General features: G+C 40.9%; 1 protein-coding gene across 4 annotated transcripts in view; it reads left to right on the forward strand.

The window, feature by feature from the left end:
• Positions 1-15308, forward strand: part of SGCE (sarcoglycan epsilon) — a 163777-nt gene that overhangs the window by 75773 nt on the left and 72696 nt on the right. For all 4 annotated transcript variants that reach the window (XM_078663738.1, XM_078663736.1, XM_078663737.1 and 1 more), the window contains exon 4: positions 3686-3758. In XM_078663738.1, coding sequence (XP_078519864.1) covers positions 3686-3758 — 73 coding nt within the window. The remainder of the gene's footprint in view (positions 1-3685; positions 3759-15308) is intronic.

Below are 15308 nucleotides of genomic sequence, written 5' to 3' on the forward strand. Positions count from 1 at the left end.
GGTTGCCCTACTAGTGTTCACAGTTTTTGTACTTTTCTGCCAACGGTAATTAAGATACATGTTTGAGAGAACTCTAACGGGCTCTAAAGGAAGGCCAATTTCTGTTTTCGATATTCCATGTTTTGTGTTTGCTGATGTTTCCTCACTTGCTTTAAATTTTCTGGGGCTCAGTCATCTAGTAATTCCCGCTTAACATTGGTACGAAGGAAGTGATAGTGAGTGCAGCAATGTGGATTGCAAGTAAAAATAGTTCCATCATCTTGCCATTGCATGGCATCATTCTGCCCTGAATAGATTTACATGAAATAGTTGTAAGATGTGATATATTGTGCGCCCTACATACTCCCTTATTAGGGAGTAGGGCAGCTCCTCAAGAGATCATCGATAGAACATAACATGAGGCAAGATATACAGTAATCAACACCACTGGACCTTGTGCAAGGCTACGAAGGTCTAGGCTTGAGCCAAACCACCTCAATGGCATTCATCAAGGCAAGTAATCAGGGGAGATGGTGATGCCAGTTCCCTGGCCATGGACAATGGCGTGTAATTTCAAATCCCCTCATTCATCCCTTTAGGCAAGTCAAAGACAACAGGGAATGCCTGCTTCCCAGTCAGTGAACAAGGAGCATGGTCCCCAACCTAATCACAGGCACAGCTGATATTCCTTTATAACTGCAACAATCACCTTGTGAAGTGACTCTAGAAGGGCTGGACAAAGACTGGCAATTCCAAAGCTTAAAGTAATGTCATGGTAAGAATATTTGTGAAAAGAGTTTCTGTAATTTCACAGTATTAGTTTCCAGACATCTGCATTCTCCTAGTCTTGCTGGAGCAGGTCTGCACCTTTACAGACTACCATGGTCTTTCACGTAGGTTTATCAAAATAATCCACTTTCTTGTGGATTTCAATCCATGGCCCTAGATTATTATCAAGTTGATAATAATCTAGGGCCATGGATTGAAATCCACAAGAAAGTGGATTATTTTGATAAACCTACGTGAAAGACCGTGGTAGTCTGTAAAGGTGCGGTTTTAGGGTCACATGTTACTACCAAATTGAGACAGCAGGAATTTACAGGAGACTGTCAACATGTAAATATCATGGAAATCCCTTAAGTAGAGTAAAGGGTTATTATTCTGCTAGAAGATGGTGGCATTCATTGGGCTTGTGAGTGGGCTTGTGAGTGTAATCCAACTGCTTTGATTATTCAAAAACTTTCTAGGGTTATGCAGACATCTGAGTTTCTGGAAGCAGTCAACCTTGAAATCAGAGTTAAAGCCTAAGTTTTACAACTCACAATATTCAGTATTTTGCAGATCCTTAGGAATTAAATATGGGATGAATTTATCCTCACAATCCAGTGGTGCCAGGCCACTCACCCTGGGTTAATGCTCCTTCATTCTAATTCGACATGTTTTTAGCTGATGAATTGAGCAGGACAAGAATATACATTAAATGAGACAGAATCTTCTTTACTCAATCCTGGTCGCTGACTGCATTTGGTTGGGGATTCTTATAACTTTTCATCTTCACAAAGATTTGGATTTCAGGACTGTGTTTAATCTGCATTGCATTTAGGATCACAATGATTAGCAATGGATGTTCAATGGAGTCCCAAAAGCAATTCTGACTTCTAGTATCAGTTACATAATTATGACACATATCTCAAAGCAATACATATAAGTCTGAATGGTAATTGAACAAACTCTAATATATTTTCAGACACTTAAGAGGATGGTACGGAAAAAGGATAGTTCCTGTGTTCAAAATCCCCAACCACAAGCAACATGGGGAATGCTATCATACAGAGCACGAGTGAAAAGCTGTAGATTCTTAATCCAACATCTACTTGACGTCCAGATGGCTCCTCCTCATGGATATCATATGGTTGCCTCATATTTCCTTTTAACATATTCTATTTTTATTGCAGTTCTTTATGAATTCACAGACATTACTCTGTATTATGTTTAACTACCTATGAAATGTGAACTCAAATGCTTGACCCACTTCCACGTAATTGTTCCGTCTCAATTTTCTTCTTAACATCATCCAGAAATGTTTCAACCCTCCCCATGTATGCAAACTCCTCTGTGACCACTGTATTTTTTAAAGGGCTTGACAGTTGTCATAACAAAACCTGTAGCTTTCTTCCCATGATACACTATCGGAAGGCAATCCATTCAACACTTCCATCTAAACACCGAAGCTCATTGTGTCCAGTTTTTGCATCAGCCATGCTTCCAATCTCAGTAAAAGTCTTTCAGTCCTGGCTATACGTCTTTCATCAATCGTTCCCAAGATTTGGAATCTAATCTGATTACATTATGCCTCTGTTCATCAAAGCACCTTGCACAAATGGTAAATTTTCAGATATTGTCCTAATATTACTGGCAATCTGTTAATCTTGTTTTTCCCATTCTCCTAATTTGTGTTATGCACAGCAGTCCACAAGGACACGTTATGCAGTGAAAGCAGTTTTTCATTTTGTGTTTGATCAGCTTCCTATAGAGTGGATTTAGCCTTATGTGGATTTGTTATATCACTTGATTGGATAATGTTATTGCAGTGGGTATAATGGAGACATGGGTATGTACTTGTTTTAGGAGTTTTCAGAAAGGTTTGTCAAGATTTGCCTACTATTGTTTTCATAGTCTCAACAAAATTCTTGATATTATTATCTCTTGAAAGCAAACATAGGTTTATGTTGAGCTACATGCTGCCACTCCTCATCATTGTGCAGTATTGCCCTGTGCTTAAACGTTATTTGTATGTCCACACCACTTGCTGTGTATCAACTTGCACTGAAAATCTATGCAATATAGGGCGTCGACACATGAGAGTGCATAACATTTGAATGAAATTCCAACTATATTCTATTTTGAAGAGACACTCAAAAAGCGTTAACATTACTTCAATGCACTCAACACATGCGCATGAATTACTTGCTTATTTAGGACATTAGCTTGGCTGTTCTTGCAAGCCCTCTTACATTCCTGATCCCTCAATGTGCATAAACTGTGGTTAATATACTGCTGTGTTTCTTTATTTTTAGGACCCGAGTCTGCATTTGGATAATTGTTGTTATTAAAAGGGTGTCTACACCTTTTGCAGCCTTGCTCTCCCACAACAAGATTTGTTTAATTGTTCTGGTTCGTTTTACATTTATCATGTTTTCAAGAAGTTTAAATATTGAACGCTGTACAGAAGGCTCATGTTTAGTTTTAATGATTAATTGTTTTTGTTTGCATGCATTTTTTGTATGCTTTTTTTTTTAACTTACAATAAAACTGAAGAGAACTATCTTACATTCATAATTGAGGGAAGCATTGGGAAGGAAATGCACCAACAGTTATCCAAATGCAGGTAATTTTATCGCTGCAACATACCCTCTTTGTAGAGAATTTGACTGAATTTAACTAGTAGTCACATTGTTCTTTGATGTACATTGGCTTTTAAAATGATATATCTCTTCATCCAGTTGTATTCAATTGAAACAAGGTCATAAAGATAAACCTGTTTTTTTTTTAAAACAATTTCCTTATCACACTGCATTTCACACGTTTCTGCAACATTGTGTACAGCAGGATAATACATCTGTTTTTGTAAATAATCGTGGATTTTGGTTACATCTGGAGATTTCTTTGTAGTAATCTGTAACTATTTACAATTACTTATTTGTAGATCACTGCCTACAACAGACGGACATTTGAGACAGCAAGGCATAATTTGATCATTAACATTATGTCTACAGAAGGTATGTGATTGAATGCCCATTCCAGCTCTGTTTTAATGTGCGTTGTTTATGTTTCAGATTACTTAAAAATATATTCTTAGTGTTGTAATAGCAGCGAAATAGGCAAAATAAGAATCTTTCTCCTTTAGAAGTGAAATACCCATTTGCCAGCTAAATCCACACACCTTCTCACCCCTCACATTGCCCACATCCATTCTCCATATCCTACACATACCTGCTCTGCTGATAGCAAATATTAGGAATATGATGACTATCTAAGGGTCACAATAGGTTATCTTAAAGCTAAGAGTGTTAAAATATGCCGTCACAAATATGTGTTGTTTTGACCCTAAACAGGGCATTTAAATTTACTGTATTTAGGCAATCGCCATAATTTACCAGGTAGCTGTATTTCACATGTTGAAGCATCCTTACCTCCCAAACAATCTGCAATTAACATCAAGTGCATTTTAGTTTGGGTGACTAATGTATGTCCAAAAAACATTAGCTAATTCCTAAGGAATTGTGTTTCAGTTATATGCCTAATCTTTCTAAATCATTTTTCCAGAACTACAAAATATGGGTGCAACTCCACAATATGCAAGGGGCTGTCCTGCACTTTCTGTACAGAAATTTGTATTGAGTTTCTTTCACGTAAACTTATGAAACAGCTGTGTGTTCCCTTTCACTCACCACCCGCGATTTAGCATCTAAACTCTTCACCCAACGTATTCATCTAATTCCATGCAGCGAGACAGAAGATGAAAAAGGACTATAGGGTTTTCTCAAATAGGGTAAACAGCAGATTACCATTTCTGATGCCCTCTGACTCAGTTGAAAGTATTCTAGTCTTTCAAATATTGTGCTACATTCTTGAATGCATGTACCTTGCCCTTAACAAACCAACTGGACAAATGTTTACATTTGCCGTTCTTCCGAATAGGCCCAGTTGGACATAGCCAAAGGAAAATTGGAGTTGCCTTATGTTGAATTCATAAAGAAGGTAACATAGTGATGGCTGATTTCAGCACTCATCAACATATTCAGTACTAAGTAAGTAACATGGATTACATACACACATAATGATTTATCTGTCTTTAAGAGCTATAAAACACCATATTAAGCTCTTGCAGCCCCTGCTTTGTCAATGCTCCAGCAATATTTGAAATGTTGTCTGATAAAGGAGCCTGCCCACCTTTACTCTCCATTAGGCAGATAGAGAACCTCCCTAAAGTACATATCTACAGATTCCCTAATATCGTTTTCGACAGAGTTCTATGATGAAAGGGCCAGTGTGAGTGTATAATACTGCTATTGACCATGCATGACTTGAATGCACAATTAAGCTCACAGCCTTAGGAAGGTGCAGTTTTACTTTCACAGTCTTCATAGTGAGAGTTGGCATGACACCTATAGAAGTATAGAGTTAAAGATAAAGTGAGATGGAAGCACAGCGGATCTAGTCATTTCAATTGGAGTATTCATTGATACACTGGATGACATTATAAGTTTGGTCATTTACACAGAACAAAAATTACGGGAATTACCCAAGATTTCTGAACAATGAACCAACAAAGTTGGTTTATGCATGTGAGAGTGTCACACTGAATGAGTGCAGATGAAACATGATATAATCACACAGATAAAAATGTACAGTGAACTTTGAAGACGCCACACCTACAGGGATTCAATTGGGTCCTAAAGAAAGTTGGGTGACAACTTTGGCATATAAAAAACGTCTAAAATATGTCGACCCTATTAGATGTGGGAGAAATAATATACTCCTATCACATCTGAAATTGTTTTTTAATACAGCCTAGGGCACCTAGCAAAATTTAGCAACAAGGGACATGAAGGCTATTTTAGTCATTAAAAAAAAATTGAATTCCAAATAAAAATAAAAACAGAGAGCTCCCCTTTCACCTAGTAGAGGTTAAGGGTCGAGCACGTCCGATAGTAGTAGAAAATCGGGCCAGAACTCAAGGATGAAACATGCCACACAAAGTTGCATGGGCGAGAGTGCTAGTAAAATAAAAGGGATTATCATTTATGGATAAGTAGAAATAGAGATTCCAGATATCATCAAAGATCCTTCTCTACTTGAAAAAGTATATTTCTTTCCATGGGAAGACCAGATGCCTCTCCATTAGGGTTACTTGCCACTCCCCTCTATTTGGTTTGATATGGGGTTGGAGGCTCTTCATATGGATGTGACTGTTCCTGCTATCTTCTTATTACACAAGGTTTAAAGTTATGTATTTGGTAATCTGGGCATCCTTCAGGTTGTCAGATTTAGCTGTCTACCAGAGCTCAAGTCATAACAAAGAAAGAGAAATATACGAGAGCATACAGAAAACAATATTAATAACATTTGTAACCGCTGAGAAAAACAGAAAAGGCATAAGAGAAATGTTTGAATTAATCTCATACTTTGCTTATTACTCTGGGCCACATTCCAAAACATTTTCTTATGTTTGCTCACTATGCCAATACAGAGACTGTCTAAACGTATGGAAATCAGTCTTTCGCCTTATCTAACAGGAATAGCTCACCCAAACTGTTAAATTACATCCCTTCTTGATCGGAATACAAGTTACCCCAAACTAATTCCGACTGTGTTGGGGGTTCTTCTTGCAGGTACAGCTTAACTCTTGTGGCACAGCGAGCACATGACACGCATCTGTATAAACCCCTTACACTTAGGTTATCTCATTGAGGAAAAAGAGACTTGGCAAAACTAATAGGTCTAGCCTTAAAATACTAACTCATGCAAACAAATGTACAATATGCATACTTGGTTGCCTGTATGTGTATCCATAAGCAAATTAGAGCAGAGGAGTTAGCTTTGCCAGCGTTTGCTTTTCTAGTGGACTCTGACCAGTTAATGTTAAATCTCCGAATCTAAGCAAGTAAATAATGTTTTTATGTTGCATGTGTAGTGTTAATGCCCATAAATAATCATATTTTTCTTCTTTTTGTTTGATTTACACATTTTTTTAATGGGAATTCTTTTGAGAGATTACTAGCCTATATTACCTTGTTTTTTAGTTATTAAAAACGTAGTAGATTTCTAACAATTTTCGAGCGTTTATCAAGGTAGGTAAATAAAGAGCAAAAGATAACTTACAAAGGTGAGGGAAACTCCCAGGTACAGATCCAAATGGCAATTACAAGAAGCAGACGAGAGAGGTTGTATTCTTCAATGATTTTGTGAGTGAATGTGGCAGACCTGCCAAAGTGTTCATTCAAGATCTGTCACTGAATCAAAACCTTGCAAAAGATATTGCCCTAATGTCAGATGTCAGTGCTCTCCTGCTCACACAGGCTCAGTCCCTGTGACATTTCCAATCCCTCTCCCCAACACCGCAAACCAAGTTACACCTGGCTTCTTCATGTCCGCTCCTAATTTGGAGAACCTGACCTTATGGGCCAGGCGGCGCAGGGCACGCCTAAGATCTCCAGGTTCACCTGCCTCGACCGACAGAGACACGAGACACTCTGTTAGGCGTAGAAAAGTAGATTTTTTAGCTGCAGCTAAGTACAGTTATCTAAGAAGTACCACACAGGTAGGTTCTCAAGAGACTGTCACTTCAATCCGTGGCGCACAGTCTATTATACAGAACAAGTTTACAATGAGAACTCCCAATATACACAAAACTGACAAATAGGAATAGTTCGAAAACAAGCTATCGGATGTCTAAAACACACTCTCCTTTCAGACCCCGCGTGCTCTCCTCCCCTTAGGTTAATCAACACTAGTGCCCGTAATTCAATTTGCAGGTGTCAAAACATGTGTAGAATGCTTCAAAAGAAGGGCTATGTAACAAGAGAACACACGAAGAGAATAGTGAAGGCCAGTTAAACAAGATAAAGATGAGAATAATGTGGGACCCAAACGGTGGAGTAAGACATGGATTAATCAGTCTAGACATGGCTTTGCGACCTCGGCCAGACCCTGACATCAGTGCCGTACACAAGGACAAAGGTTGTTCTTTAACGGAAAAGACATGAAGCAGCTGAAAAGGCAGAAAGACCATTTTACCGCGTTAGCCGTGCTGCCTGAGTGAGGCAACATAAAATGGCGGCTAGACACAAAATGGCGGCTGTAGCGAAGCGGAGCCGAAAACTGCGTAACCTCAGACCCTCCTTTTGCCATACTCAGTCAATGCACAAAGAGACCCATGTTAGTCTGAGTCGATATCAATGGTCATGAGGTCATTGAGGTGTTGTTGCACCATCATCTTAATATTTTCTGTCTGCTGTGCTACTGGTTTGGAAACACAGATTGTGGCACAAATTCCACAAATGGCTGGACCACACTGTAGACAGAGACAACAGGAAAAGATGATTGCTAAAATCATCCCAAGGAAAGTTAACACTTTCCATCCCCAAGTGGACAGTAGTCCCCAAAACCATCCCATCACAGACCAATCTCCAGTATCTTGGTGAATAGACTCAGAGATGACATGTAGCTTAGAGATGGCTTGGTATACTGTAGGGGCATTGTCAGGAATATAAATGCAACAACTAGATCCAATCAGTTTACAGACTCCTCTTTTATCTGCAAGAACTATGTCTAAAACCATTCCATTCTGTAAAGTCATAAGTCGATCCGCCTGAAGTTCGGCGGTCAAATTCTTTAATGCTCCGGAAGTTACATTGATTGTGGCATCAACCACACGAACTAACTGTCTGATATTTCTGCTATTGCCCATCGGACCCCAAAAGGGAAAAAACCCTTTCAGAAAGTCCCCTCCTTCTTGTCCTGCTGTATCTTCTGAATCTACAACTCCTCTACGAACTCTTTTCCTATGATAATCGGCAGGAGCAGTATATGTAGGAGGGAGGAGAAAAGCTACATAACACGTTCCTGAGAAGTATGTGGGAAGCCATGTAAAAGCCTTGTCATGACAGAAAAAATATGTACCTTGAGATGCCACCAGTGGTGCAGGAGTAGAAGGAGTATAAACATAAGTATGGGAGCAATTACTCCTCTCTTGCTTAGTTTTGGTATTCTGGCCATTTATTTGCAAACATAAACGACCTCTTTGGGGTAGGACCCAAATCGGTGTAAAACTTTGCTGCTTAACCTTGTCAGTGAGGCTGAGAGTATAACGAGTGATATTCCACCCAGCGTATGCTTTCTTCTCATCTTTGGGAATCTTGCTAATGTCAGCAATCTTTGCCATCGTTACAATACCCTTTATCAAAGGACTGTGACTGAAATCCACTCCACCAGTTCTGGTATGCATTGGAAAACATGGCCAGATAAGCCCAAGCAGAACCTTCATATGAAAATGGGAGGACTAGATACGGCATCCCTCTCTGTGTATTATGTGGTATGAGACCACAGACCCAACAATCAGTAACATTTACTATCAATTGATGCTGATGTAGTAATTGAATGAACGAATTGTTAAGATATTCCATTCTTCTCATTTGCTCGTAGTCTGGGAGTGAGTAAAATTTATGCGGAGAAACAGTAGTAGAGGGAGTTAGAGGGACAGAAGTGGGAACAGGTACTAACTGTAGGACGTGAATAAGCCATCCTATGCATGCTAATAAACTACATAAACATACTAAAATACACAATGCTACGCCACAACGACTGAATAATAATTTCTTGTAATGAGCTCTTTTCATCATTTTAATATCACTTCCTTTCCCCGTACTATCCATTACTCTAAAGGCGTTGCTCACGATAATCTTCCCTAATCACTTGGCTGTGATTGTTAGCCGTCCTATGACACTGCAAGTCCTGTTGACCTAGTCACTATTCAGGTCACAGCTCAAGACTCCTACCGTGACCCTGCAACTTAATGGATAAAGGAAAAAGGAACGTTTCTTTTTAAACAAAATTAAAGAAAACCAAAATTAATTGTCTTTAGATTGTATCGTCTCTTTCCAGGTATTGTCTGGTCCTTGAATAAATGTTCAGGATCTGTGGTATTAAGTCTTAGGTGTACAGGCACAGCTTCCTGTAAGACGTCATCGTCTTCCTTCTCTGAGCTAGTCCAATCCAGGCGTGCCCTGCTGAACGGTACGAACCTGGGTACCTTCTCACACTCACTATCACCGACACCTTCTCGGACCCACTGGTCATAAGGTAAAGGCAATGGTACCCTTTTGCAATGCACGCCGTGGATCCAGTTTTTCTTTTCGATGACTTTGACAGCTGTACGAGTTGTGAGTAACACTTGTCTCGGCGGCCCCCAACGAGGTTCCAAGTTCTTTTTCCTCTGGAAGTTTTTCAGACACACCCAGTCCCCAGGCTGGATGGAGTGTCTGGGATCTGAGGAGGCCTCCGGCAAAGCGTTTTGGACCTGTTGACGAATAACATGCAATTTAGTGGTGAGATCATGCAAGTAGTCAACCAACAACGGATACGGAATGTCTGAATACTTTTTGGGTCTGGGGACTCCCCAAACATTAGCTGGGCGTCCGAAAACAATCTCGTATGGGCTAAGCCCCAAACGAGAATGAACAGTCGTTCTAGTTGAAAGGAGTGCCAAAGGCAAGGCATCAGGCCAAGAAAGACCTGTGCTGGCCTGAATCTTTGCTAATTTAAGTTTGGGAGTGCCATTATAGCATTCTACCAGACCCGCTGACTGAGGATGGTTTGCCGCATGGAATTTCTGTCTAATGCCTAGACATACACACACCTTTTGCATAATTTGACCTACAAATTCACTTCCATTGTCACTCCAGACAATGCGCGGCAAACCAAACCTCGGGAAGAATTCTTTCAAAAGTATTTTTGCAGTGGACAAGGCAGTGTTGTCCTATAGGGGGTAGGCCTCAATCCATCTGGAAAAGGCACAAACCACCACCAGGACATACTTGAGATTGTTAAAGCGTTCCATATGGATATAATTTATTTGCAGTACCTCGAATGGGTATGTAGGGGGTGCAAAGTGACCTGCTGGAGTTGGAGTTCCCTTTCCTGGATTGTGCATCAAACAAATAATGCAGTGTTTCACCACATTTTCTGCACATTTAGGAATACCTTCATTTTTCCATACTGGAGCTAAAAGCTTGCATATACCCCTTGCATTAATATGGGCTGGTCCATGAGCCATAGTAACTACAGGCAGTACATACGCATCTGGTAACAACCATCGTTGAGTCTCTGACAATTCCGTCCAACATCCCATACTATCCAACATTCCTGTACTTTCTCTCCACGTACTCAATTCTTTCTCGGTGGCCTCTTTCTGAATCGCTTTCGCGCTTTCCACTGTGTCTTCACACATACCACCTTCTGCGACCCATTCTGCAGGGCCTGCAACATACATGCGACTTTCAACATTGCTCGCTGTTTCCCTCGCTATTTCATCTGCAAATGCATTTCCTTGACCCACGTCATCAGTAATCTTTTTATGTGCACTGCACTTCACAATCGCTATTTGAATGGGCAAAGCAAGTGATTCAAGAAGGTCAGTTACCAACTGACCATGCTGTATCTTGGTGCCGTGGGAGGTAAAGAATCCTCTTTCCCTCCACAAACGACCAAAACCATGGGCAACGCCAAATGCATACTGACTGTCAGTATAGACAGTCACTCTTTTCTCTTTCGCCAACACACATGCTCTTGTCAACGCAATCAACTCTGCAGCTTGCGTTGAATTGTGCGAAATGCGTGCAGTTTCTACCACTGTGTGCAAAGTCGTTACTGCATAAGCAGCTGTGGTTTCGCCATTAGGAAGCTTGAAACAAGACCCATCTACCCATAGGATCCCATCCGGATCCACAAGTGGTGTATCCTCCAGGTCTATTCGACCCTTTGTTTCTTCTTCAGTGCGAAGAAAACAATCATGCTGATCTTGCACATTTTCCTCATCAAAAATAGGCAACAACGTTGCTGGATTCAGGACATTACATCTTTTTATATGTATATGACTCGCTAAAAGTGTCAACTCATATCCAGACAAACGGGCGCTCGTTAAGTGCTGAGTTTTCGTCCTGTTAAGAAGAGTATTTACTGCGTGTGGAACCTTAACATTAAGAGTATGATCTAACACTAGTCCAGCAGATTGACGAATAGAAATTGCCGCTGCTGCTGTTGCTCTGAGGCAACTAGGTAATGCCTTAGCTACTGGATCTAATGTTGCCGAAAAATAGGCACACGGCCTTTGTTTGTCGCCTAATTGTTGCGTCAGAACTGATAATGCGCAACCTTCCCTTTCATGGACATAAAGCGTGAAAGGTTTACTGCAATTCGGAGTACCCAAGACAGGAGCAGAACACAAGGCAGTACGTAAATCAGAAAAACTCTTTTGACATTCATCGGTCCAAGGAAGAGGCTGGGGCGTATCTTTAAGTGTAAGTGCCAACAGAGGTTTAGCAAGTAGGGAAAAATTCGGAATCCACTGTCTACAGTAAGAGGTAATGCCTAAGAAAGCACGCACTTCTCTTTGTGTGGACGGTACAGGCATCCGTGCAAATGCATGAATACGTTCTGGGGTCAATCGCCTTCCCTCCTTCGACAAGAGATGACCTAAATAGGTAACTTCTTGTCGGCAATATTGTAACTTAGAAGATGATACTTTATGGTGTAAATCAGACAAATGTCGTAAGAGCGACACAGTTGCATTTTTACAGATATTCTCCGAATCAGCAGCCACTAACAAATCATCCACATATTGGATAAGAGTAGCACCCGGGGGCAAAGAAAAGGTGTCAAGCTGAGACTTCAAAGCTTGGCTGTATATGAAGGTCTTTCACAATAGCCCTGAGGTGCACGCTTAAACCGGAAGCTTCGGCCTCCGAGAGAGAAGCCGAAGAGATCCCTACTTTCTTCAGCAATAGGAATGCTAAAGAAAGGATTCTTAAGATCAATAACCGAAAACCAGACCGCTGAAGCACGAATCATAGTAAGCAAGGCAGTTATATCTGGAACAGCAGGAAACTGAGGGACAACAATTTTGTTGACCTCTCGAAGATCAATTACAAAACGGTACACAGGTGGCTGAAAGGGATCAGTACGTTTAAGAATAGGTAAAACAGGGCTATTGCAAACATTCCCTCTAGTCTCTTCAACCACACCTTTCTGAACCAAATCATGAACAATGCCCAACAAAGCTCTCTCACCATCACTAGATATTTTATATTGAGGAACACGTGGCATCTTAACATTGGGTTTAACGGTAATCACATATGGCGGAATTTGCAGTAAGCCAACATCATTCGGACCCGTAGCCCAAAGTGTAGCAGGAAGTGAACGCAATTCAGGTGGTAGCTGTTCTTTAGATACATACATCGGAGAAGTCAATTTATCACCCAAAGTGAGGTGCACACCAGAGGGTGAACAATACAGCGTAGCATGTAAACGTTTCAATAAGTCCAAACCCAATAAATTCTCTCCGCAACCTGTTGTTAAAAGAAGCGGAGCTTCCAAATCGTATGGACCAATAGAAATGGGCAAAGGACAAGAAACTGTATTTGAAACTGGGGCGCCAGAGAATCCTACAGAAACATTTGTTAAGACAGACAAAGGTGCCCCAGGGAGTTTAGAATGCATTATGGAACTTCTCATTGCACCAGTATCCAAGAGAAATGGTTTTGTAACACCTAATGCCATAACATTAACATAAGGTCCTTCCTGATCTACTGGAACTGATACGACTCCCTTACTTTGCCTATGGCTATCCTAGCTAGTATGAAAATCAACGTCCTCATTATCGAGACAATAGTCATCATTGTCATATTGTGCAGATTGAGAAGTCTGCTGATCAAAGTAATTTGTAGAATCCTGAGGGGGAGAGGGATGTCGTTCCTGAGTCGACGCACCACGTCCCCTACCTCTGGATATGGACCAGGAATCACCACGACCCCGTGGTGCTAATGGTCCACCATACCGCTGCAATAAAATCGGACAAGTATTCTTGAAATGACCATCTTCCTTACAGTAGGCACACTGATTAGGACCCAATGGAACTCGCGGAGCCGAGGGTACCGGTTTCTGCAACAACCTCTGAAACTGCGGGGGCTGTTGAAATTGGGGCTGAGCAGAACGAGGGGGATAAGCCTGTTGCAGAAGAACCTTCATTTTTAATTCTTTAGTCTTTTTGTCCGCTTTCTCCTTATCTTCCTTATCCCTATTCTCATAATATTGAGCAGTAGCCAATATCTGGGCAGTGGAAGAAACAGCCCACGAACTCTCTGATTGTTTCAATTTATGTGATAATTCTGGAAGTAAATTAAAAACAAATTTGTCTATGAACAATCGCTGTCCACCTTCAGTACTCATGTCTTGACCACTATGGTCGATGAAAGTCTCCTCGAAACGAGTAAAGAAGTCGGAGACACTTTCATCCGGCTTTTGCTTACACGCCGCTAACTTATCCCAGTTAACGCGCACTGCAGGCATCATGGTTTTCATCAAATCTATTATTCTTCCAGGTAATTCCGTAATCAAGTCATCCGGTTTGGCACCACCTATTTGTCCTGCATCCGCAGCTGTAATAGCAGCCCAATTACCACCTAAAGCTGCATCATGATCCTGTTTACGAATCCTGGTCCATATTTCTTGTGGGACTACATTTCCCATAAGTAAATCAATGTCTGCCAAATTCATAATTTAAACACCAAAAAACCTAGGGGTCTAGAGTGTGGTACCTTTCGTACACTAAAACCGCAGCGCCAGCTTGCTGGAAAACACTAGTAGGGGTGGAAAACAGATGCAACGGAAATAAAGGTGTAAGTGGTTGTAACAAAGAAACCCGCTCGGTTTTGAGGATTCCCATCAAACACTTGTATGATCAAATTCTATCATTTGGTCATCCTCGGGGGTCTGGTGTCTCTAGATCATTGAGACCCAGATATCCCCTGAAGTGGAGCGGGGTCAATGCCCACAAGCACTCAGTAACCAGTGATAGACCAAAGATGGGTATAAGTGCAGTGCAAAACTAAAGAAAGTGGTGAGTTTAAAATAGAATAGAGGACAGAAAAGTAGATTTATTAGAACGCTGTCCTCTTCCTAATTAAAACAGCATGAACAGTGCAAGGATGCAGTATGGAAACAAATCACTGCATATCAGGCCAACATGTTTCAACCTCAAAGGGAAGGACCCAAGGTTTTCATCAGGGCCCTGTTCACAACGTTGCTACTGCGTAGTGAAAAACAATTAAATTATTTTCAAATATTACAGATCCGATCTGGTAACCAAACAAAAGGATACAGCTTTTGGGTTCATAACTCCGCCGTGCAGAAGGTTCCAAAAAGTGATCTACAAAAACAACACAAACACCCCCAAATTACAGAACATCTCTCATTTCAATCTTACACCCTCCAGTGTTTCATAAGGGTAAAAAAATTATATACCACTCACCCTATTCTGTCGGGGAGTAGACCTCACCTCACCTGGACTCTAACTCAGGAATAAAGGGGAGGCCACGCTCTAAAAAGGAAATACGAGGCGTAAGGAGTGGAAAAAAGTGCAAAGGTGTACTACCCTGCTTAACATATTCTCCCTCCACATAAATGTGTCACGCCTCTGTTCCTGAATACACTTCTTCAAACAACTTACTCAAGACAAACTAGCTCTACCTCACAACAAACCTCTCAACTCA

The sequence above is a fragment of the Lissotriton helveticus genome, chromosome 10 (genome assembly GCF_964261635.1).
Source record: "Lissotriton helveticus chromosome 10, aLisHel1.1, whole genome shotgun sequence".
Lineage (NCBI taxonomy): Eukaryota > Metazoa > Chordata > Amphibia > Caudata > Salamandridae > Lissotriton > Lissotriton helveticus.